The sequence below is a fragment of the Grus americana genome, chromosome 7 (assembly GCF_028858705.1).
Source record: "Grus americana isolate bGruAme1 chromosome 7, bGruAme1.mat, whole genome shotgun sequence".
In the NCBI taxonomy this organism is placed as follows: Eukaryota; Metazoa; Chordata; class Aves; order Gruiformes; family Gruidae; genus Grus; species Grus americana.
The window spans coordinates 20831729-20858106 of record NC_072858.1 but is presented as its reverse complement, the minus strand read 5'-3'; the positions used below and the strand labels follow the sequence as shown (position 1 = coordinate 20858106).

General features: G+C 38.4%; 2 protein-coding genes across 7 annotated transcripts in view; one reads left to right on the top strand and one right to left on the bottom strand.

Moving 5' to 3' along the window:
- The window catches only part of MAPK8 (mitogen-activated protein kinase 8), a 142961-nt gene that overhangs the window by 57499 nt on the left and 59084 nt on the right, over positions 1-26378 (top strand). The window lies entirely within an intron of this gene.
- Positions 1-26378, bottom strand: part of FRMPD2 (FERM and PDZ domain containing 2) — a 76894-nt gene that overhangs the window by 49394 nt on the left and 1122 nt on the right. For 3 of the 5 annotated variants that reach the window (XM_054832032.1, XM_054832031.1, XM_054832034.1), the window contains exons 1-5: positions 11239-11400; positions 10238-10364; positions 8318-8449; positions 4717-4801; positions 1350-1500 (exon numbers count right to left, since the gene is read on the bottom strand). In XM_054832032.1, coding sequence (XP_054688007.1) covers positions 1350-1500; positions 4717-4801; positions 8318-8449; positions 10238-10364; positions 11239-11271 — 528 coding nt within the window. In that variant the 5' untranslated portion in view covers positions 11272-11400. Of the gene's footprint in view, positions 1-1349; positions 1501-4716; positions 4802-5357; positions 5441-8317; positions 8450-10237; positions 10365-11238; positions 11425-12617; positions 12684-13640; positions 13799-17438; positions 17568-26378 lie in introns of those variants that run through there. The other 2 variants (XM_054832039.1, XM_054832033.1) reach the window with 2 other exon arrangements.

Here is a 26378-nt window from a genome sequence, read left to right as displayed (position 1 = left end):
ACCTATTTTCATGACACAGAAACTTAATTTCTTCTGAGACCTTTTTCCATTTGATTCCCAAGTTACTATGAGGACAGTCACAGACATGTACACACATACATACACACCACTGTGTGCCTAGCTCCCATAGGGAACCAGACTAAAATGCTGAGCTGCTTTCTTCCCTGTGATGAAGGTTGACAGATATTTCTTATTAGCAGACATTGCATTCTTTTGCTTTAACTTCAACAAACTTTAATAGCATAAGATGCTTCTTTTCCTTGCTAACTATCTACCTCAAGGAATTTTGCATATTGTTTTTTTTTTCCAGATTCATCTATGCTTTTAGATCCTTGAAGCAGATAGAAATAACTACATGTCTGCAAGTTGTAAGACATGGATCCTTCCAACCATTATCCATGACTTAGTACCTTGACTCATTTAGATATTTTTTTGAGAAAATTTATGGTTTGTTTCATAATACTACTATTGTCCTGCCAACAGACAATGCAGTTTTGTATCACATATAAAGAGGGACTAGCATTTTGTTGTAACAGTTCTTGGACTCCTTCTGAAGAACTCAATTATTATCCCAGCAAAAATCATATTAAAATTTAAAACTAAGTTTATATATAAAAAGATAATTTTCCAAAGTATCTAACTGAAACTCTTGATCAAAGTTCTCCAACTGGTCAGTCTTGAGCTTGTGAACTGGGAACAGGGGAAAGGACTCACAAGCCTGGAACTTGTCCCTTTTACTTCCACAACAGAAAGCTCCATGAGCAGCAGCATCATGGAGTTTTCTGTGATTCAGTTATTTCTAGATTTTTGTGATCCATCTGCCAAAGAAACACGATCCTTCCCATTTAACAGGGTCCTATAACAAATCAGCAACTAGGAACAGACCCTTAGGTGAACTATTGGTTTGGCACACTCACTGCTAGCCTAGGCTTTCTGTCCAGGCATACACTGTAAAAAAAATTTTAAGTCCTTTGAGCACCATTGACCCTCAAGCGTTTGGGTTCAGTGTCTCTGTAAATATTTTTGCTGTTCTGAAGCTCCTGTCAAAGTGGTTGAAGAAAACAGTCCATACGGTGTTTGATGCTTGCAGAAATCACACATGTAGGTCAGAGAGGGTTCAATTATAAGCTTTTGCTTAGTCTTTATGGACAAGAGCTTTCACTGACTTCAGTTCTGAGTTATCACAACTGGATCATGCCTAATTTGGAGTCTGTCAATTTAAAATATTGATCTAATTAGATGTCTCAGTTGCTAATATGCACATCACTGGTGAATGACAACTGGATGAGAGGTTTCTCTTTAGTGATATTTACATTTTTAAATCAGCTTATATGTTTTTCATTAGTCACCTTTTCCTTCCTGTGGAACAAACATTTTTGTGATGCAGCAGCCACTGTGTAGTCCTTTGTAGACACGGAGAAGGTGGAACCTAAACTTAGCAGGTTCTGTCTGCTGTTCTTCTGAGTTCCACCAGGGATTTCTTCTACAGCACTGACTGACCTTCAAAGAAAATGTCATAGTGAGCAATATATATAGCATGCAATCAAAACAACACAGACTTGAGGACAAGGAGCTTAAGGTACAGTGGCAGAATATTATGTAATCCAGGGCAATGTCAGTTATAAGTTGTTAAATGTGTCTTTACAGAAGAAGAAAAATAATTTCACAGGGATAATATTACTGATGTCCTTTATAAATAAATCTAAACTCTGCTTTAATTCAATAACAGTTGTCTTTTTTTTTTGTCTTTTTTTTTTTTTTTTTTTTTCATTTGGTGAGCCAGATCTAGCTGGTTTAAGTCTGGTGAAGCCAACAGGCAGGGAGTTCAGCCCTGTCACTTTCTAGAAATTCTACAGGATGAAGTCAATTCCTCATTTCTTATTTTCTGAAGCAAAAAAGCTTCAGAAACCAAAACATTTGTTACTACATTATTCAGAATTTTCCAGGAATGGGAACTAATTTGAATACTAATTCATTAGAATAAATTAATGTCTTAAGGAACTGAGGGAATTTGCAATTTAATTCAGAGAAAGATGTGTGAAATCTCAGATCAGAAAGCTGTCTTTATACTATACTTTTAACCCATAAAGTAATGATGGTTTCCACACAAGCAGACACATGTATGCTTAGAATAAACTGAAAATGTTATATATAATCTTATCAATGAGAAAAGAATGATTATGTGGTACAGAAGGAAAGGATTTGTAGAGGTGGATTTTTGTTAATCACTTTTTTAACAAATGTCAAGGTCACATGGAAGCTTTTTTGTTATCCCAAAGTTATATCCTTTTCTTTTGCATGTTGCAGACTTGCTTCAGAGAACTGTTCATGGAGTTTCAAAATATTTTTAACAAAGGTACTGGAGTAGTTGCTGATCTCTTCTCCCTGGTATCCAGTGACAGGACAAATGGGAATGGTTCAAAGCTGAGTCGAGAGGAGTTCAGACATGATATTAGGAAGCATTTCTTTACCGAGAGGGTGGTCAAACACTGGAACAGGCTTCCTAGAGAGGTGGTTGATGCCACAAGCCTGTCAGTGTTTAAGAGGCATTTGGCCAGTGCCCTTAATAACATGCTTTAACTTTTGGTCAGCCCTGAAGTGGTCAGGCAGTTGGACTAGATGATTATTGCAGGTCTCTTCCAACTGTTCCATTCTGTCCTGTCCTGTCCTATCCTATCCTAGTTTGTATTCCTCTCTCTATAAAGATATCTAGATATTTTTGTTTCTATCAACCTCATAAAGATCAATATTTAACTAAGAAATATGCCTAAATATGACCTGAAGTGACTTTTGTGGGTATAGAAATACTATTATCTCAAAACCCAAGATGCTGTATTAAGAAGACTTTCTTCCCTTGTGGAAAACACTTCCTGTTATTAGTCCTGTGAGGTGAGAGATGCCAGACTTGACAGCTTTATATATAGGCCATAGCCCTGCATATACTTACAAGCTTAATTTTATGAGGTGTAAATTATATCAGTTGAACTGCTTACAAAAGCAACATGATGATATTAGTAAAGTTTATAGGTAATAAACCCATCACTAAGTTTTGTGTTCATTGTCCTCCTACATGGGAAATTGGTGGTTTCCAAACTAACTATTTCAATTCCACTGTTGTCGTGGTACAATAGGATGGTGACCTTGGCAGAAATTCAATTACAGATGCTTACAGCCAAAAGTGGGGTTTACAGTCCCTGAAGTTCTATGGGAATCAGCTTGCTGGAAATTTGAAGAAGAGAGTTCATCTTTCAGCAGAGGAGGGGAACATTTTCTTGGCAGCATGATTTTAGAACTAGGATATCAAGATGATACCTAGGTTGGTAGTCAGAGGCATGGCAATTGCTCCAAAATACTCAGTAAATAAATCTTCTGTTACTGATATCATTGCCAGCTGTGTGATGCATATATAGATGTCTGTATACACACATACATATGTATGTGTGTCTAATTAGACAGGCAGACAGAGACTAGTTTCTTCACAAAAGCTGCCACTATCCAGCAACCTGCTTGTAGTTCGTTCTTGTTGCAGGATTAGAGGTGTACTGGAGTATCTCTCATTGCTCAGATTATCGTGGCTGATTTATCAGGAAGTTCAAACTGTTTACTTGGGATACGTTTAATTGGGAGTTGATATAAATGGAGCATTTCCTGTGGGCCTGAATTACTTGTGTCATGGTTAAAAGAAGAAACTCCTGTTTAACTGGGTCAAGAACTCAATTTAAATGGGATGTCTGTAGGGATTACGTGGTGCTTAACTATGGGATTCTGGTCTTTGTGGTGCCTAGAGGCTAACAGTACTTGGATCTCCTCTTCATTTGGAAACAGCCATGATTACAGCTTCACTATGCTAACACCCAGTCTAGAAAATTCTTGTTTGGCAGCAGTGGTGTTCCTCTGCCTTTTGAAAAGGAGTTAGTATCAGTTGTACAATTCTCAGCTTTCCTTGTCTATGTCTACAGGGCTGCTGTATGTGCCCTGGCTGAAATGAGGCTAATCCCCATGAGAGAGCAGAAGTCTTTACCGCTTGTGTCCCAGGGTTACCTATAAGTCTTCAGTAAAGTGGCGGTGCAGGGCTGGATGTGGCTGACACAAGTGAGACAAATCAATCTAAGAACTGAGATGGAAATGCAAATAATCCACTGAAAATGATGGATCATATACATGGTCTGTCATAACCACTCCAGAACACATCAGGTCTCTGCTAATGTAACAGCAAGGCAAGACCAGATCCAAAATCTGAATGTAGACAAATACAGACTCTGCAGAATGCCTTGCCAGTGAAAGGAATGGCTATTCATACCTTCTCAAGAGGTTTTTCCCTTCCACGCTCTCTGTGGAGCTGCTTCCCAGTTGTTTCAGTCACAGCAAGCTATTGCTGCTAACCTGTCTGATTCTGATGGAGACACGCGAGGCACAGCTGTTCTGGGAGGCCAGTGACATCTGGCAGGACACAGTGGTAAAGAGTAAAGGTGGAAAACTTCAATGTGCTTGTTTTGTATGGATTGTTCAGGGCCCAAGCTGCATTTCACTAGACTGTTTCACTTGGAGCCAAACCGAGTCTAGCTGTACTTTAAGTCTATGTAAACAGTACCTATTATCAAAACAGGTTCAGATGGCGATCCAGGCATTTTCTGATAATGACATTGCCACAGTAGTTGTCTGCTTCACTTGGTAATAAAACAGCTTCCATCTTTTAGGAATATGAGTTTTGATTACCTGTTTATGAAGAGCTTGTAGCTACTTTGTGTCCTCGACCCACTAAGGGTGGGGTCCCATGACCTGTGTGTCTGTGGAACTCTCCCTGAAATGAATAAAGGAAATTTCACAATTGAAGCAATTGCAGCAGCACTCAGCATCAGATCGTGGGACAATTACAACAAGGAGGAAATTTAGACTGGCTGCTTCCTCTCATGTGTACTTGTTTGGGCATGATAAATGGCTAGTTGATAAGGCTAAGTGAATACTACACAAGCAGTATTCCCAGTTCTCTAGTTATTGTTACTTCCTCTTCATAACCCTTCATGCAAATGTAATTTGGAAAATAACTGTGTAGGTACAATGGCTCTAATTTCCATATGTATGGAAGTAATTTTGAAACAGCTTTTGCTCTTCAGAAATTACCCCTAGTATTCTTTGTTCTTGTATTTCCAGGCATAAAATTAGGTGGAAAAAGCCATGAAACTTCTCTGGCTTAATCAGAGTAGGATATAAAATCACTGAAATGAAAACTTTGTAAATATTCCACCAGTTATTTGCTACATTAAATATATTATGAATGTTTTTACATCATAAAAATCTGGTGGGAATATAGGATGGTTTATGAGTCATTAGCAAATAAGATTTGTATAATTTTTCACCTTCAGTCATCTCTGCTGCTACGGAAAGGATAGGCAGTGCTTTGTCCAAATAGATGAGAGTTGAAATTTATAGGTAGAACCAGAAAGGGTTATGCAACTGGTAGTTCCATGAACAATTCTTCTAGCAGCAGAGATGTTTTAAATCCTTTAGGGAAGGGTGGGAACGTTAAATTTTTCTTCACTTGAATCATTTCATTGATCTTATTTAAGGAATTGCATATCAAACTATTACATTGGCAGAATGATAGAGATGATAGGATGAGCTAAGTGGAAGTAATCATTTAGGTCAGCTTTTTCTCTGTATAAAACATGCATGAACTACACTCTGAGACCTCACTCTGAATTCCAACATGAAAACATGACTTTGAATTCTAGTATACCAATCACCAGTTGCAATTTTAAAAACTACAAAATCTACAGTCACATTGCTAAAATATGCATAAACATGTTTTTTCAAGCTGCAGATGGTACTGACAAAATGTGAGATTTGAGATAAGCCAAATACTCAGGGCTAGTTACCAAAGTTGAGATTCAGTCCTATGTCCTGAAACTACATGCTTTTTAATGAGAAAGCCTTGCAAAATTCTCTGCTTACACTATAGGTTTCACATAATCGTATGAATATACTTTCACAAGAATATAAAATTCCCTTAGTTTTTCTGTCTCAGCTGTTACAGCAATGGGACAATTTGGCTAGTTTCAGTGGCCAGATTGCTGTGCTTTGATCACAAATCCAACACGTTCCTGATGTTTAAGTAACATGTGGCCCTCAGAGAAGTTGATCCTGTAGATGATTAACTTATTATATTTTAAATGAGCTTCTAAAGTACAGTCTGGATAGAGATATTGATCTCCCTTGATAATGGTGCTCTACTAGATGGTAATATTTCTTTTCAGAAAATAATGCATTTTTCTAATACATCATCTCATGAAAGAATGTCTGCAGCTCTCATATTCTGTATTTTGTCCTGTATTTTTAGTTTTTCTTACAAAATCCTGGGTGTGAACAGCTACCAATGTTTCAGTGGAGATGGCAACACAAACAAATGCACTGGAATGAGCTTCTGTCAAGTTTATGACCAATTTTTTTTTTTTAAAAGGACTTACAAGACAAGCTCCTGAGTTTACTTTCACTGTGTGCCACTAGGTATGTGACTGACACATATGCGTCACACAGGGAGCAGCTGCAGTCACGTTTTTATTGCTGCTGATATTGATTGCAATTCTAGAGCTTCAGAAAAATGCCTTTCAGGAGGAGAGTATCAACAGCAGTTATATGAGTAACCTCACCTTCCTCATCATTGGGGCTAAGGGCTTGGGGCTGAGAAGCTATTACATGGGCGTTTTTTTCTTTCACAGGATTTTTTTGCTTTCTCTCTATGAATTATCTCCTGGCAGTTTTGTGATAATGCAGCGGGCACCCAGGTTTTTTGCCATCTTTCCTAGGGAAATTAGTCCCTTGAGATCATGCTCTATGCCTTTTATTTTTGCCTAGTAAATTTTAAACCTTTCAAATTTGGAAGATTGTGGGTAATATGTTCCTACAAATTTCATGGCAATCAGCAGCTGGATATTATAAACCCAAATTAATGCTCCCTAGTGAAAAAAACAAGGACTACTCAGCAATTTTCTGTTATTTATGGCATCAATGAACTAACCAGTCGGTGTGCATACCTTGTTGCATCATAACTGATGTAATGAATGCTGGAGTTATTGCCTTAGGGAAGAAATTTCTGGGATAAAAAACCCACACGTGCTTACAGAGCACATCTGAATCCATGCCACAGGAGGACCTAGTACTTCATTTCTCATGGAGGCTCATAAAGGCAGGAAGTAAACTCTGAGGTACAGAAGTAAACTTCCACCTCTGGGTCTGGAAGCTCAGAAGTGCCCCAGGCAGGATGGAAAAAAAGCTCGAAAGCAGATGGGAGGGTAGGTAACTGTGGAATGGAGAATAGAAATGGGCAGGAGCCTGAAAATGGGGACCTGGCATGGTAAGCTTGGATTTTTAGGAGATGATGATGACAGTTGGCAACAGGAACTTTTTGCTCTTGGGTAGTGTGAAAGTCCTTGTCTAGGTGTCCCTAGTTCAGATTCCAACTTAAATGTAAAGATACACATACACAATACTACTTCCCTTCCTGCTGAATTCCCTTCTTTCCTTCATAGTATCCCCCTACACTGTGATTTAAGTGGCTTGGGAAGGACCCTGACTGGTGTCTACCACGGTATCTTCACTGAATGGATCCTCTCCCAAACAGTTTCTTTCATGTTGTTCCTGCCATAAAAGGATTGAAAGTGGAGCTAAAATTCCAACTCTGATATCTCCAGACAAAGTAAATCAGAAGAGCAGCATTGCAATCTGGCATTTAGCACAATGAAAACAACAGGCTGAGCAGGAAATACACAATGGCTTTAGGACAAAAATGAAAAGGTTTGTTGTTTGGTTGTTTTTTTCCTCTAGATTTCAGAATTAGTCCCTTTGTTTTTGAATGGGCTTGAAGAAACATTAATCCCCACCATTTGAGTCTTAGGTATTATTCATAGATTCAACTGATTTCAGTGCTGCCATCTTGACATTGCCCCTCATATGCATTTGTGGCTCACTCCACCATTCTCATCTGCTCCAAGACCCCACATGCCAGAAACATGCTGTCAGGCTTTGTCTATGATCTGATGAACAGCTTCACCTGGTAAAGGGGGCATAAAGCAAGAAAGAGGTGATGGTGCTGCACAGTAACCAGGGAATATATAGCTTTACAGTAGGACACATATAAAAAGGAATCCAGTATAAAAGGATCTTTCTTCTCTGCAGTGTAGCACAAATATACCTCCCTAGTCACGCAACTACAAGTGCATGGGAGTACCTATCACCTGACCATACATGAGTAGTGTCACATTTCAGGGGACAAAGAGATGAGTACATAATTCATAAACACAATCTCTCAGGAAAATCTTACCTCTCCTATGTCCTCGGTTAGACAGTATCAAAGATGTACTTTCAGAAATACTATTAGAGTCACTGTAGTCCACAGAGAGTTGTCTGTAATCTTCTGTTGACCGACTATAATTCATTAATCTGGACCCTTTGTCTGGAAAAAGAAAGACAACATGGTGAATCATATAAATTATAAATCATTGTCTCTTCATGATAATGTAAATAACATTTGGCTCGACTAATTTTTATATAGTCCATGTCTGTCTGTCTTCTAACCCTGATTTCAGTTCCTTAAGGACCAAGCAAAGCTTGGCAAGTTCATCCTATTACTTTCATAATTTTATTCTGACCCAAAATAGTTCTCATATTTCTCCTCAACCATTCCAAATAAAACAAATCTAATATATTAATTCTATTCTACATGTTTAACTGAAAGGTGGCAAAGTGCAGATAACCTGCAAAGTTCTCCTTCCTCATATTCTGAGGCCCAAAAACTTTAGCTATAAAGTATTCTTTCTGTGTGCAGGACAGACAGTGCCCAGACACAATCTACTACCAGAGTCGGCTGCAGAAATTCCATTAAGGGGTCATCCTAAGTCATTAGGAAGTACATATTTCTGTTGCACCCCAACTTTACTTTGGTTGCATTGTCTCTTTTCCAGAATCTCTGATGATGATCATTTTTAATTAAAAAAAAAAAAAGAAAGAAATGGAATGCTGCCTTGGAAAGCGTGGCTCACACATTCTCAATGCAGTTGACATCCTGATTCACTGAAGTCCTTCAGCAAGTGTAAGCCACATGACCTGAATCCGTAGAAAACACAGAGATCACCCCAGATACATAATCACTAGAACCAGTAGAAGGGAAATGGCAGGAATTTGTGGCTAATAGGGGGTTGAAGATGGGAACATCCCTTTTGGCAGCAGCAGAGTTTTCACCAGCTTAGGCAAGTGTGAATCTATAAGCTCAGTTTCTGAATGAATGAGCGAGCCAATATGATTTGAGGGATGGTTTGTATGTTTTCAAAAGAATCTCCTTTTCCTATGACTAATAATACTTAATAGACATGTTCCATAGGTATTTAAGCATGTGTTTAATTCTAGCTGAAGTTAATGTGATTTGCTGCATAGGAGTTGGATTGTTCATATGCCTAATGTTGAGCATATAAAAAAAAAAGCCTGCGTGGCTTGGACTAACCTTCCCCTTGCCTCAAAATCAGAGATTTCTGTTGAACTGAACAGTACAATATAGAGACTAGAAAAAAGAACTATCTGAACCTGAGTCCACATTTAGTTACAGTTAGAGAATTACTCTGAGGGGTAATAAAATCTTGGTCTTGGTCAAATGAAATGTGAAATTAGTATATGCTGGTTTGTTTATATAGTGAGCAGGATTTGGCCTTGTGTCTTGAAATCACTCCAGCAATCAATGTGTGAATTTATAAAACATCTTTTGAACAGAAAAACAGAACTAAAATCAAAAAGAAACCACAAATCTTTGTGTGAGTAATCAAATAGGAAGGGTGAATATATATTCCTTAACAGCAGCAGGATACCTTCAGAGAATCCCACTCTTTACCTTCAAAAATACACTGGAGTATACAAAGTTCAAATGCAGTTTTGAAAGTACTTTTTTTTTTACATGCACAGGAATTATGCAAAGTGTTTTAAGAGTCACATCTGTGCAAGCTGATTTGTTATCATTGCTTCACAGCCCTCAGACTACTGTCCTTTGAGGAAATAAGGAACAGAAACCTTGCCAACTTGCCTCAGAGTCTTTCCATTATGAAGTAATTTATATGTAAAGCAATAAATAGTCTATCCAACACTACATGTAATCACTACAGCATGAAATTAAACAATTCACCTAGCTTGAGAAAGACTCAGAAAAAGCTGGATGTATCCTTATTAGACAGTTTAGATTATAAATCCTTTTTTTTACCTTGGTGAAAATTCATCTGGGAAGACAGTGGTGAGGTGTCCGGTATTTTCTCATGCAGTCTTTTCCTTATCACATGACTTCTGTTAAGCTGAGAGGCTGTGCTGTCTTCGGTGACTACCCGCTCTACCTAGAAGACAGTAGTACTGCAAGTCAATGTCATATGAGATGTGGACTTCAGACTCTCATACTGAAGTGATCCTTGCCCCCTGCTTGTCAGAGGCTGCTGATTTGCTTGGTATAAGCAACTTCATCTTCTCAGATTAACACAAAGCAGGATTGAGTTTTGATGGCTTCATGCTCTCACGCTAGCTGTGTTTAAGAGGGGGCACCCTCTGTTACAGTGGGAAATAGAGTAATAGAGATTGGAATGGAAAAGGCCATCTCAGAATGTTAATGAATACTGATTGAGAACAGAAAAAAATATTTGCGGTGTGTTTTCTTCCCATTTCATTCAGCTTGTCAACATAAAATGTTTGTTGATATTTTGAATCTTGAAAAAAGACTCACGTGCTCATTTATTAAAGACTTCACATGGTCGGGCTTGCTTGCACAGCAAATATTGAGTTCTACTCAAGGACAATGAATGAAATTCTCAGTATGATGTAAATGTGATTTCTTTGAATTTCACAAAGTCTGAAACCAGAGTGGCAATGGGGAAATCTTTTCTCTTGTGTAAAGTCCATTCCTTTGGCCAATATGAAGTCTCTGTAAGAGTTATGATTGCTTCAGTATTAACCAAAGAAATGAAGATACTGTAAGTGCAAAGGCTGGATTTGTATAATTTCCCAGGAGTGTAAACGTGGTGTGAGAGATGGCTTCATTGCCTCATTTGCTTGTACACATGCCCACTCAATTTCCTACTCGGAAGTCTAGAACCAAATCTCACTTGCTTAATTCATACAAGCATTAATTTCAGGCAATTGCTCACCTGAATCCCATGTTGCTGCTCACCTCTCTCACCAAAGAAAAGGAGATGATTAGAGTATAAGAGTAGTACCTACCTCACTGACACTTCCCACAGCAAACTGGACCATTTTCTTTACGTAAGCATTTGCTGGTAAGGAAGCATATTCCCTCTGATGTGCCTCACATGCTTCCAGGATTGATTCAGGAGAAAGTCTTTTATGTGGCAGATCTTCACATAGCGTCAGCAAGAGCGTGTGTAGTTGGTCGCTCAGCTGGAGGAACTGAGTCAAAATAGAGGTACTGTTAAATGACATCTCCCAGTGGTCTGAAATCCTGTGTAAACTGGAACCAGGAATTTCTGTAAGCCTTTCACCCTGGGTGAGAAATGGGCACTGAATTCCTTTAGACTTTGGGAAAATTCTGGATAGGCAGCATAATAGCACTAAATGGAGCCTCTGATGGGATCCAGGAGAGCCTTGGAGGGAACTGGCATCTACAAGGAGGGTCGTCAGCCTGTATAGGGGCTTCACAGCTCAGTCTGCTCCACAGCTTTGCTAATTAGACTGTGAATCTTAAAGATTCATGCAAGTTAGACATGTGGCAGCATTAGCTTCAAAAAGGTAAGGAGTTATATCAGCCAAAACTGTTGCCATAGAGACCAGATACTTAAAATTTTAGAGTCATTTAGCTTATAGAGCCTTTTCATTTAGACCATGTGTACGCATGAAAGGGAGGTTAAATCTACTAAAAGTTTGTGCTCTCCAAATCAACTATCAATGAAGCAAAATATGTGCTACAAATCTTTGAAAGTATTCTGGGTAAGCAAGAAATGCAAAATTTCAACTAGCAGTGATGCTGGTAGAATTTGCTCAGAAATAAGGAGAATTATTTAGTTTTATTTCCACCATCTCATTCTCCGAAAAAGCACATAAATGTGCACAGCACTACAATCATGCTGTGATTATGTTTTTCTTTTAGCCCTTCCTATCTTAGAATCATAGAATCATTTAGGTTGGAAAAGACCTTTAAGATCATCGAGTCCAACCGTAAACCTAACACTGCCAAGTCCACCACTAAACTATGTCCTTAAGTGCCACATCTACACGTCTTTTAAATACCTCCAGGGATAGTGACTTGACCACTTCCCTGGGCAGCCTGTTGCTTATTACAGTCTTGGAATAAATAATCTTCCCTCTTAAAAGCAAGGTACAATTCATATTAATGGGAACAGTTCTGAGTTTTGAAGAAAAAGGGAAAAAAAAAAAAAAAGTAAAGATGAGACCTAACTAAATTCCTGATTTGGATGAACTGCTATTTTTTGTGAAGTCTGGACCTTAACTAAAGCTTTTCAAATCTTTCTGGTGGTCCAAAACATAAAGCCCCTCTTACTGAGACTTCAGATTATGCCTCTCAATCTTTGAACCTACCAATATAAGACAGAATAAAAGAAAACAAGAATGTTTTTGTTACTGGCCTGGTTTGGAGGAACCTGGTAGTCTGCTGACCAATACAGGGTCATTCCTAAGGAATACACCAACATCTGTCAAAACAGAAAAGGAAACCCTTTATGAAATCAACATTAAATACAGAAAAGCCTCGTACTAGAGACACCATCTTTTTGTGTCTTTAGTCATAAAAGGGTGGAAGCTAAACGGATAATTTTTTTAAAAAACAGACTAGAGGAAACATATATAAAAGTACAATAGTGACTCTTGGCTTATGGGACTAGAAAGCATGCAATGAGCATTGTTCAGCTTGAGGGGCCAAGCCAGGCTGCCCTCTATCCAATGACACCATGAGTAGGAAAAGAAATCTGAACTCCTTTCTTAGTTTTGATTGGCGATTAAAGCTCTACCCTACCTGTGGGACTGACTAGCAGTCGTGTTCAGAAGAGTAAGTACTGGAGTAAGGGCCATCTATTCCAAAGCTTCATGTTTCTGCATAGCATCTAAGTGATCAGTTATGTGGGAGTTTGAAATTACTGTGTTCTGCCCGAGTGAAGTGTGCACTGATGTGGTCCTAGTGGTATTTAAAATTTTTGGGTAACTGAGTGCTGTAACTTACTGTCCTGCCAGAGAGACTCATTTGTCAGGGAGAGGAAAAGTAAATTGTTAACAAAGTTGAACATATTTCTGACTTACTGGGAGTGCTTCCACTCTCCGATTGTATAGATATTGCAGTCCTGCTGCTTCTGGTATTACACTTACCATTTCTGGTCAATCATATTCATAGAAATATTCTTCCATTCTGTGGGCCTTTACAAATAATACATTTCTGAAGACTTTGAGGACTGATGTTCAAAATTGATTTTGATGTTGACATACATGCTAATCTAATGGTGAGCTGCAAGATACATCTAAATCTTTCCAATTGTCACCTAATTTGTTTAGTGTTATTACAGATGGAGTTTGACAGTAGATACCTGGTATGCTGCATTAAAATCCACAAGCTTGTCTTTATGAGGTACTGTCAAGATTTATTTTGTAGTATGCCTCACCTTTGTTAGTCCAATGTGCTGGTTTTTACTTTGTCTGTGGAGCAATTCTGGTGCACTGAAGGGAACAGCTTCCGTCTGAGATGCATTGTTTTGGAAGGACAAATTTCCTTCAGCAGACAGTAGTACTGACCATGGACAAATCACACAGACAGCAGAGTCTGAAAAATGTTGAAGATAATGGAGTTCTTTTAGTGTTGAATTCACTGCGCTCAGAAAATCATATTGCTGGCATCTCACCTGCATAGCCAAACTCATCACTGAATTTTCCTGGAGATGTACCCAGAAGTCAGTGGAATCATGTTCATTTATGCCTGGCTGATTTTGTCAGCTGGAATTCAGTGATGGTTAAGGACTTGATTTCTCTCTCACATCATTTCACACATGTAAACAATATATTGATTTCAGTGGATTTCTGAAGCCTAAGGAAAGGCAGAATTACATCCTATGTGCAGATTCTGACTTTTTGGTAGATCTTTTTATGCAAAACACAGGAAAATATGAGAAGAATAGAACGCTCCTTCCAATAAAGCATGAATACTTTGAAGCCAGCATTTGCAAAAGACTTCCACTAAGTTAACTTCCACTAAGTTTCATGACCATGGTACAAAACTCTTCTCTGTGGTGATATTTTTTTGTTGTTTACTGCTTATAGTCAGTCAGCTCTGAATTTTAGTAACCTGTCTTTCAGTGTATTGTGTCTAGCAAAGCCAAGTTACTTTGCCAGAAAGTCAGTGTCAGGAGTCAGTAACTTTTTATTGCCATTGTATAGATGAAAAAACTGATGCAGAGCCCGGCTTTGATGACTATACCGTGTCAGTCAACAGAAGCTGAGGTACCAGTAGAAACAAACTTCCCAAATCCCAATGCTATAGCCTACTAAGCTTTTATTTAAGTGGAAACATAATTTCCAACTAACCTGAACTTTGGGATTTTTTTTTACCAGAATGCAAATATGAAAACTATCCAAACTAAACCTTAGACTAGATTCTACCAGTAATGTGAACAGCCATGATATTTTAGCATTATTCACATTCAGTCTTTCTGTCTGTGTGTCAGTTCTGTTAAAAGAGAGGGAATATTTCAAATAAAAGTGTTTTCAAATTATAAATGTAGACTCCTAAACCTGACAAGGTTCTGAGGACACTAATAGGCCTTAATGGCTCTGACCAGCCTCACTTGGGACCTATCCCCATCCTCTGCCCGTAGTCTGGTTAAGCTCAGCCTGGGGCCTTGAGCCCCTGCCTGAGGCGTGGTGTGGGAAGGTCTGTCTCCAGCTCAGCCACAGCCGTGCCTTGCCTGACCGTGGACCTCATTGATCCTGACGCACAGACTGACTTGCCAGCCCGACCTCAGACTTGCCTTCTCACTGTGGGCTTGCCTGGTGATCGCTGGGCTGTCTGACCCTGGTTGCCCACACCAGACCTGATCCCGACTCAGCTTCCCAGCTTCACCTGCCTTATAAACACAAACGCGTGTGGTGGTCTGGATTCTCAGTTGTCAATCCCAGCCCTGCCCTGCTTGCCTCCTTTGGGTACTGGGGATAGGGCCCTGGGTGGCACAGCCCCTGCCATGCCATCCTTGCAACCATGCTTGGGTCTGGGCTCCCTGTCCCTTAGGGAACAGCTTGCCCTTGCTATTTCCTGAGAAAAATCTATTTGAAGATGTCTCAGTAATGGACTGGATTCTTCTTGTAAAGGGCTGAGTACTCTCAAAAAATGTCACTGCAGAGATCCACTAAGGTCAGTCCCAGTGGTCTGAAGCAGGAGTGGAAGCATGAGGCTGTGCAGTCTTCTGCAAATGCTGTGCACTTGCATGCATATGTTAAGTGAATTTGACCAAGTGACTTTATTAAAATATTCATTAAAAAAGCATGATAATAAAAAGCATTTAAGATCAATCTGTTTACTTTAGAAAGAGGAAAAGCTACATTAACTATGGTAATATTTAGTTATAGGATTCCTGGAAATTCAGGTAATTTAAAAAAAATTTAAAAAAGTTGGCTGTTGAACCACTCTCTTCAGTCTAGACTGTGAGAACACAGACCATTCAGATCTCCATAGGAAAAGAGCTCAGAAACATGCCCTAAATGCTTTGGTATTTTAGCATTTAAAAATTATGTTTTAAAAAATGTCTACTTAGTTCTTATGCACGGTGACCTTTACATCAGGAAAATGCATGGAAAAAATGGGTAAATGTTAAGCTGGGAACTCATATATACCTAGGAGGTTTGTATAGCCAGATGACCCAGAGATTCAAGACTTATGGATCACTGGTATTTGCAACAGTTGTGGCATTTACTTCTTTAGAAAATTAAAGGTCTTAAAATCATCAGCTAGCTTTCTCTTTTGCTCCTTCCCCATTTTCTGTAGTATTGCATGCAATTACAACTAACACGTGCTGGGAAATTTGTCTGTTTTAGAAACAGCCATCTTATACTTTAGCCTCAATGAAGATTACCTGGCCTTCTGTAATGTTGGCCAGCCGATGAGTCAGCATACCTGCCTAACCAGTCAGTGCCCAGACACACTGGAAATATTGCTATAGCAAGTGGTCCTGACCATCACCAGGTCTAGCAGGGTTTATTACATCAATCAAGGGGCAGCACAAACACAGCAGTACTAGCCCTCAGAAGAGGCTGATTCCAGAAGCAATATAGCTGTAATTAAGAGATGTGGAGCCAGAGATATGTCTTAGTCAACTGGGATGATGCTATGCAGAGGCAGTTCACCTTTGCTGCCCTCCAAGAAACTGGAGCACTAGGGATTCAGCTGCAGAATGAGTCCAATTTTGCATCAGTTCTGGACTTGAGCTCTCTGAAGACATGCTTGACCAGCTTTGCACTTCATCTATAGACCAGCTTATAGGCATTTTTTTTTTAATTTTTTTTTTTTTTTAACCAAGAGATCAGGAGAGCACAGTGTCAGCTTAGTGTCTGGCACTGAATTAATAATCTGTGATGGACCTGAGCTGAATCTATCCAAGTGGGTATCTCTGTGCCGCACTCCTTTGCACATTCCTCCCTGTCTTGTCTGGGCTGTTCTGTCCTCTTGTTACACTAAATAATAGAGAGCTGGTGGTATAGTCAACTTGCTGTAGTGTTCCAGTCCATTAAAAACTAGTTGTTAAAAAAAGTTCACCCCTCCAGCTATAGCAGAAGTTACACATCACTCGTTTTCAGTATTTTGTATTTTGATTCTACGTGCTCATGAGGTAAGAACACATCTCATCCACTTGCCCCCCAAAAGGAATATCCATTGTCATAAACACTTCTCAAAATGTGACAGGTTGCTCAGCTGTGCTCTCTTGTACAGCTGGCCTGCTTGGCAAGCATTCATCGTGATGACTTGCCTAGCCATTATGATAAGTCACATTGTTATCATTAAGGATAAAAGTTTCTTACTAGCTGAATGAGGAGCCATGTGGATTTGCCTGTCCTCCTCTATCAGTCCATGAAGGACATGATCCTAGCTGGCACTGCACTTTCTGCGTATGTATGTTATTCAGACTTCAGGAAGGACTCTTCTGTCCTGTTCCCCCATGTATAGTTGTACTTAGATGAATTAATACCTGATGTGTAATTTGGAAAAAACCCCAACTGTGTGAAGATCTCTTATGTAGGCAGAGCAGTCTGCGTGTAATCCCAGTAGCTCTGAAAGATTTCACATTTTTATTACAATATGCTATTATTGCCATTAGTGCTTTAGTGCTCAAAACCAAAAGAAAACCTGGAAACAGCTAAAATAACTCAAGAATGAATTTCCAACAGTAGGAACTATAAGAAGGTACTTTTCACCTCACCTTTGTGAAGGTCCTCCAGAAGCTGCACTGTGGCCAGGTACAAGAGTGCCCATATTTCTTCTTCCTCCAAAGGGCTTCCTTTTGCCCACAGGACCTCGGCCAGTGTCACACAGGAACTGCTCATGCCTGCTGCAATAGAGACCAGATTTTGGACACACTAAAGTAAAGTGAATTTCTCAAAGCAAACCATACTGATTACAACTGTACCCGTCTCACAGTAAGAAATATTTGGTGAACCACCCTGCTGCTTTGTTCACAAAAGGTAAGTATAGTTCATCCCTATCTAAATCTGAGTAAAAGTAAATAAAGGGGACTGAACTAAGTGACTTCTTTTTGAGCCTTTTTACTCATCATTTGAAACCAGTCATAAGATTCTGTGGAGCAAATAGTTTTTACTCAGGAGATCCCTCATGAATACGTGCTGTTCAGACTTTGTGAGTGGTTATCTGAATGGTGGGGCATTGCTTTTACTGCTTAATTGGATGCTCTTGTCTATAAAAACATGACAGAGTTAACTAAGAGAAAAAGAATGGCAAAGCAGAAGAGATACATTGTAACGTGAAAGGTTTATAAACACAGTCCAACAGAGCACTGGACTTTCATTCAGCGCTCAGCAGATTGATCAGTAAAAGTTGGTAGACTCTCACTGAATTCATTGACAAGAGATTTTCTTGGTCAGATACCTAAGACTCAGAACGTGCAGTTCATCCAAACCAATATAAACTTGTTTTGTATCACTAAACCAAATTAAAAGGTAATTCCCTCTCTGAGTTGCTGAATGGCAATTTAGTGGCTCCCAGCACACTGTCCTATCAGCCAGGTACATAAGACCTGGTGTACTGCAGAAGAATGTTGGACAACACACTCTCCCTGTTTTGTCTCAGCTGGAATACAGCATCAGATCATTTAGAGAAAGGCATCCTGTTGTAAATCATAATTTAATGTCTTAACTATTGGAAAAGTATTTTCCTAATCCCAGCCAACTAGAAACTGACTTGTGACTTGAAGTATGAAGGCTTCTTCCGAATGTTTTATCATACTAAATATTGTCAAAGAAGGTTTTGTTCTTCATAAGTGGGTCTGATTTTTCCATTTAATGAGTTTTACATTTCTGTAGCTTACTAACGTAGGCAGAGCTGCTCTAGGTCTACACATGTGTAAGGAAAACTGAATCCAAGCTTAAATTTTGCCATAAAATTTTGAACTTAATTTACGCTTTTGCTGTAACTATCCTGTAACGGTGAGCTCCATAGATTCACTGTATGCTATGTAAATAGGAGCATAATGAGAAAAGTTGGAAGTGATCCATCTATTGCTTTGAGGTTTTGACATTGTCTGTAGACCACCAAGTGAGGACACTAGAGCCTAGGACGCTATTGCCATCAACGCCATCGTAAAGTTACTTACAGCCTGAAAACAGATCTTCCCCCCTAACCATTTCTTCACCCTCTGTACACAGCCCACTTACTGCTACCATTTGCTCTCTGCCTGCAATAGAATTTACTGTGTCTTACAGCTGATTTCTTTGCTAGCCTGCCATTTATTATGCAGTCTTCAAGGGGTCACTGCAAGAGCATGACAACATTCTGCAGGGCCAACTTGTTGCTGATTAATAGACTACTCAGACTTTGATTCATGGGGTCTTGTCCTGGCTCACTAGCTTCAAAACAAGGATATCACAGCATTGGAAGAATGATCCCTTGCTGCAATCACTATGGGATTATGGACCAACCTAGTGACATTTTAAACAGAACCAGAGTCCTAATTTTAGTCTCTGTAGCTTCAAAGGATAGTAAAGCTTCTTAAGAACCTAACCTTAATTAGAAGAGACAGACAAATCTTCTTAATCTAAGCCATCACCATTTCTCTTAATAATAAATTACTGTGATAGCATTTCACTTAACCCTGTGGTACTGGGACTAAGCAATCAATTCATGTCCCCAGAGCCAGAATCTGTGTGGCTTCTCCATATGGGTAATCCACCGACTGTTTTATTTGAGACCGTCCTGGATGAAGAAGCACTTCATCCTCTATTTTAGATAGAAGTGCTTATACCAAGTGATTTCAGTGCTGGTATTTCTAACTAGCTTAACTTACTCAATAAGCAACTATCAGAGTGCAGGCATTACAGCTTTACAGAGCCAAAGGGAACTCAGCAGTTACATCAAGGCTGCTTAACTTTTGTAGTGAATGTTTTTTCTAAGTGTAAAAGTAATGTCTCAGATCAATACTAAGTATGAATTAAATTCATTCTGCTTGCAATAATGTGCAAACTTCTTCCAAAAATTATTAGATTGTATGGCCATGGAAATCATAATCTCTTTAAAGTGTAATAAATTATTGCATTAATATAATGTAAAGTTAAGCAATGTGTTATTTTACAAGCAAATTGGCAATTGACTTTTAAACACACTCAGAATGCCCTGTAGTTTTGGGCTGTATTTTTGACTTTTGGTTTTCAAGACCAACATGATGTGATATTTGACAAAAATATAACTGTGTGAGTGCTTGGGGAGAAAAACACATTTCATTTCCTTTTATAGCCAGGCTATGATAAATGTATGATATGAAAGTAAAAGTGATATAAAGATATTGTTATCATTGAAGCACTGCACATATTCATGGTCCCTCAATTTAATAAATTAATAAATTAATAAATTTAACAAATTCCAAAACCAAACAATTCTGACCTTCCAACAAGCTATAACTGATAAGGCAAAGCAGATAAATTAGGAGACAAGGAGCAAAAAGCTAACAATAACCTTGCAAAAAGGGACTTGATTGTTCACAGTAACACTACACATCAGCAAATTATGCTAGATCTACTTGCGCCTGCAGGGAAAAATTAGAGCAGCAGAATGTAATCACCTACTTTGGAGTTTGGCCAGGATATAGAGGTTAATGTTTGTGTGCCTGGAAAAAGTAGCAAAGGGCTTTCAGTGCAAATTCATGCTTTGAGGTCAAATACAAATCTTCTGCTGACTTCTATGGAAGAAGGTAGTGCCATCCAAAGAGGCAAATTAGCCTAAAATATCCTCCGCATTCTTATCTTTGTAACACATTCATTCACTACATGGACTGTCTCAAGCCAATAGATTTTTCCGCTGGAAGAATTTAATCTACTTTTCTCACATAGATATGAAAGGTATGCTGAGGTGAGGCTAACCCATCATTTTGCCACAAACATCCACCTATTTATCACATTTCTTTCTAAATAATTTTATTCTATTTCAGTAAATTTTGGTTTATCGTATGTGCAAGCTTTCATCTAAACAGTCATTGAAATCTAGGATCAATGAAAGAAATTGAATTGATTATAAAAGCTAATGAACTACAGCTTTGCATCTGAATTTAACACTTAATAGCAATCACACATTAGTAATTTCATATTGCAGTGTCACTTTACGTGCAATTTAGCTTTATTAGATTTAGCAATCTTATTTAGTAAAATATAAGAGAGCAACGTGGCTTTTGTCAACCTTCATCTTTACTTTTGCTGCTTTGTTAACTGTTTAAAGACAACGAAAGAGCTAAAAACTATTACTTTTGTAGGGAAAATGACCTTCCCTTACTAAATACAGTCATGTGAATTAAACATCGTCAAGAGGAATGGGACATCTGGATTCCTAACTAAATGACAGCCCTTTTCATGCAAGCCTATCAGAGGGAGTTTACTGGGGAGTGGGTTCAGCTGTAGAATCAGTTTCTATAGCATGAGAGTCTTAATCTATTACCTGGATGATGGTGAAAAAACAGATGAAAAAGGGAGATCATAGGACACAGCAGTGAATAAGATGGTGAGGAAGGAGAAATCACACTTAGGTTTTGAAAATATGGAGTCAAGTTTGTTTCTGATCTGCTTTTAAGGGCACGAAGCAAGAACAGGTTTGCCCCATTTGTGTATCCTGAAGAACAACTGGAAATGAGAACTTTGGCAAAAAGTTTCTGTATAAATACAACAACAACAAAGGATTAACCTTGGGTAGGAACCAAGCATTCTGTGAACTGGAAAGGCTGCTGCCAAATCAGAAATGCCTTTCAATTTTTACTGCCTGGAAGCTGTTGTTGCAGAGGTCTTGTCTGTCTTCTGACTGAACATCCAGTTCTGCTTCATTACTCTATCTGTGTATTGCAAAATACCTAGCTGGAAACTTAGCCAGCTTTTAAATTGCTGAAGGGTGTAAACAGACATAAAAGTTGGGTCTGAGAAAGGTGTGTTGCCTATTTATGGTTTGGACATAAATGCCCATCATAGTCCATCTACTAGAGGTGACTAATTGATTTTGACATGAGTGAGCCAAAGAGAGACCACATAAGTAGGTCCTCTGACAAATCTGAGAGGTTGCTAACCTCAGCCACTAGCCTCACTAAGAGAATATGAGTGTAGGCTTGTATGGACAAGAGGGGGGCTTGGAGAGTGACCTCCTCCATTAGCACCACTATATCCAGAAAAAGTCGTCTACTCACAACAGGATGTGTAAGCTGGTGTAAACCCACTGCACATGAAGACACATGAAGTTGGCTAATACTGATTTTGCTTAATTTAACCACTATGCTGTGTGGAAGCATCTGAATCTCCATCGGTCACTTTCAAGAGCAACATTAGAGACCAGGAATTGTTTCTTCTAGTGCTGCACTGAAAGACACACCAATAAAACTACACACAAGTGTATAAAAAGATGGCTTTAGCCAACTTTCTCTAGATACAGTATTTTTCTTAGCCTTCTATCCTTTTTAGCTGTTGTACTCCAATTTCTTAGCTATGTCTAGCAGTCCCTTTTAGGCCTCAGATACTGCCTGATAGTCTAAAAGCACCTCCTGTAAATAAATGACCAAAACCAAGGGGACCCAATCCTGCTTCAGTATAGCCAAAGACAAAACTCCTTGTATTAGTGGCAGCAAGATGAAGTGGGAAACAAAAGACTTTTTGGAAGAAGGGACTTAGCCAGAGGACCTCAGGTCCTATTCTGCAAGATGTCGAGCAATCTGCTTTCAAATCTAAGCTGATCAAATGCCAGGAAACATGGGAACTTGGAGTGACATTTTCCTAGGGTGTTGGAGGTCTAATAGACTAATTTTAAGGGCTGAAAAGGGGTCCACAGCAGACAGATTAGCAAGACAGGCTTGCTAATTCTTAAAGATCTTTTAGAATGAAAAGCAGCTAGAAAAATGCATTTTTAGTCAGGATCCTTTTATGTGACATGAGGTGCTGGGCAATGGGTTAATTAACATATCAAGTAATGCGATTTCTGAATGTGCCCAGGTGAGGACTTTGACCTAGATAAAATCAGCCTGTCTAGCCTATCTCTTGATTTTCCTCTGTGGTTCCACCCCTCAAAGATTAATAACTTACAGTAACACGTTGCTTTGAAATGCCCTATGTTTAAGAGTAGCCCAGTGATTAATTTGTATCTTTATATCTTTATGACACAAGAGTTCAGTAACCTTATCAAAACAGACTGCAAATTCATTGAAGACTAGAAGTAAATTAAAAGAGAAATAATATCTGACTAAGGGCAAGACAAATGCTTTTTTAATACCAAGTATTTCAAATACCCTAAGAAAAGTTCTTGCAACCTATCTCAGGACTTGCTCTGCAAGTAATCAAACTTGGAATACAAAATTAGGGGGATTAGAAATAGGGCCAATACTAACATTTGGATTGAGCTACAGTTTTGAAATCATCAGTGATAATTCCAAAGTAAATTTGCAGAATTTATGAACAGTCTGTCCCGAGCCTGGCAGTACATTGATGTGACATGCCGAAGGCAGAACACTTTCTGTAGTCACAGGTGGAGAAGGAACAGATGCAGCTGTCATCAATCTCACTGCCTCTGACTTCCCTGAGTCACGGCGGCAGGGACAGCATTTGGCACGAACCTGAACCAGGGCCAGAATCACCTCTCTGCATTCTGTACGAGGTATCTCCAGGAAGATACTGATCTCCTTCATGCACTTAAATATTATATAGTTATAAATGTGAATGTAGAGACATTTTTGAAATTGAAAATTATCATAGTATGCATACAGATTAAATATTTGATGTACAGATTAATTTCTAAATTGAAATAGGAAGATAGGGCTTGTTTTTTATAGAGGCATGAGATCATTGCATAGTACATACATATTAAACTAACTCTGGGTCTCTACAGACAGTTTGGGATCAGTGAAATAATTCTGTCCCACTAAAGAGTGTCTACACTTAAATATTCTTAAATGAACAATTTTCACATGAAGATCACAATCTTTTGTCGCTCAAGGCTGCACATTGTTTGCTTCTTTAAAAACAAAATCCAAACCTTGTAATTTGGAATACTGTGTGGAGATTTTGAGAGGTGTTAGTCTCCAAAATAACTAGGACTAGGTAGTTAGGAGATACTGAAGAAGCATTGAAGACTGGAACCAAACTGCCTGTCAGTGAGAACCCTAAACCTCTTTTGCTTTGCATCTGACTCATAAAAATTTGCAAAACTGTAACATGCAATTGGCTAGAGAGGAAAGAAGACGATCACTTCAGTCCGTAATGGGAGCTTTGGATAGGGTCTGACTGCATCTATTCTGCTGATGACAGTTCTGGTTTAATACTTCAGGTTATATTTTGGTTTTGAAGAACAGTACTCTTCCATACACAAATTAAGCTTACCCAAATATAGTATAGAAATTATTTATGAAGGAACGGCAACTAAATATATTGGTTTTATAGGCACTATTAATCTATAACATTTAAAATTGAAAACCCAAATAAATTCTCAAACAGTAAATTCTCAAAAAAATATTGAAATGTATTTAAAATTGAATTAAGGGAATGCTGTTGCTATCCTCAAACTAATGGCTGTTACTGATAATCTTAGGGGAAACACAGAAAAAACTGTATTGAAAAGAAATGTAATATAATATCTTAATCATAACTGTATTCATATTTTAGAGAAACAAAAAAGGAAAGAATCTGGGGAGATTACATGTCCTCACTGTGTACTTTAGACTTTTTTAAATGTCTAAAACTCTGAGCTTCTTGTATATATAATGCAACTTAGGGCCAATACAGTAACCTTTTAATATATTTAAAGCCAGTTCTTGATACATGCTATCATTCATGACAACATGTTTTTTACCTGGAAATATAACCATAATAACTGGATAAAAAGCTAGATAATTAGTAATTACTTTGCTTAAGTAAAACTTACTGTATTTCAATGCTGTTTGTCCATAAAATACCAATAAATTTTAGCTATGTGAAAAGTTGGAAGAGACTGAAAAGAGCACATTTTGGAAAAATCTACTTTAAAATTAATTTAAAGCATAACCTGATTTATTCACATATATTCCATATACAAATTTTATACTCTGACTCATTGTACACCTGTTTTTATAATTTTGGAGAGGATACACTGTATTCCTAATACCAGAGAGATGAATTTCATTAAGTATGAAATATGGGGTGGAAATTTATGGGTTTATGATTTGAATAAACACTTAAAATGATATTAAAAACTTCTGTTCAAGTAAAGCAGACAGGCGGAGCCAAATCTGTAAACTCTGACAAGTCAATAAGGGAGTTGCCTTGTTGCTAAAGCATGACTTTCCCTTAGAAAGATTATGCAACAGAAATTATAGATGTAATGATACACCCTTCGTTAGACAATATTTTTTTCACCCTCTAATGTAAATTTCTTTATTTCCTTTCTAGAAACATGAACTTTAATCAATGGGAAAGTTAACCAGACTACTGCAAAGTATTCAGCACTCAAGGGGGATAAAATTTCATTGCTGCAGAGCGCCAAATTTCATTGCTAGGAAATTGTAAACTTCTCGTGTGTTGGGCCAGTCTTTAAAAAGTCTAATCTTTGAAGGAGAGAGTTGAAATCTGATGCTTGTACAGCTGCTTATGTGCCTCTGAATTTCATGAGCTGAGTGGTAAGAGTGTTAAAAGATGCAGCTTTATTACAAGATCTATGGACATTGTTCCTCAAAGACACAAAATGTTACTGATGCCAAAAGAAAATGTAGAAGAATTCAGCATTCTACAGAATCAGACTTACAGGGACAAATTCCAATTTCTTCTTTACTTCAATGGGAACCTACCTGTCAGTTTCAGAGGAGAATATTACACTGTCTGCAGTCAGTTTGCAAATATTCTTTCAGTAGAAATGTATAAAAACATCTCACTGGATAACTGCATTCAAAAGAAAGTGGTGCTGTTTGTTCTTGCTAAGCTTCTATGCCCTATGACCTCCACCCTGGCTGACGTCAAACCCCAAGGACCTCATAGAATATCTATCTATGATAGAGAGCTACTGCCATTCTTTTCTTTTCTTTTTTCTTTTTTTTTTTTTCACGCACCTTTCATTAAAAGCTCATTCTACAAGACAGCATAACAGACTGGTGCAATTCTAATACATTTAATACATAATCTACATTCTAGTGCTTCAAAGATTGATGCTTCAAAGACATGCTGTCTGCTGCTGCAGTGCCAGGAATAGTAGGACAGTAGAACTCAAGGCCCATAGTAGTATTTCTCTTTTATGTTTATTACTTTATGTCCTTTTTCAGGCATTAGGGAATTCTCTGCAATGAGACAGCCTTGTTCCAGACACAGGAACTGGGAATGAAGAGTCAAATGATGTGCTGATGCTGGGGTTAAAAGGTAGCACCACAACACATGTAAAAGAACGTGAGCAGGCTTTACTTTAGCTTCTTCAGGTGCCAAAGAAAAACCAAGTCCCAAATTAAAGATGAAGAGCTAAGATTTTAGCCTAAACTGTCCAGACTTCCCAAACTCTCTCCCTAGCTTCTCAAGCAGCTAATTCTACTGTAGCCAATGCTGCTGTGGTTTGCCTATAGTTAATATGTTAAACAGGTACTCTAAAGCTAGTTTTTGAAGCCTGAAATGGTCACAGTTATACCTTTGTTTGCAGTAGAGAGATATCCAAAGATTCTGAT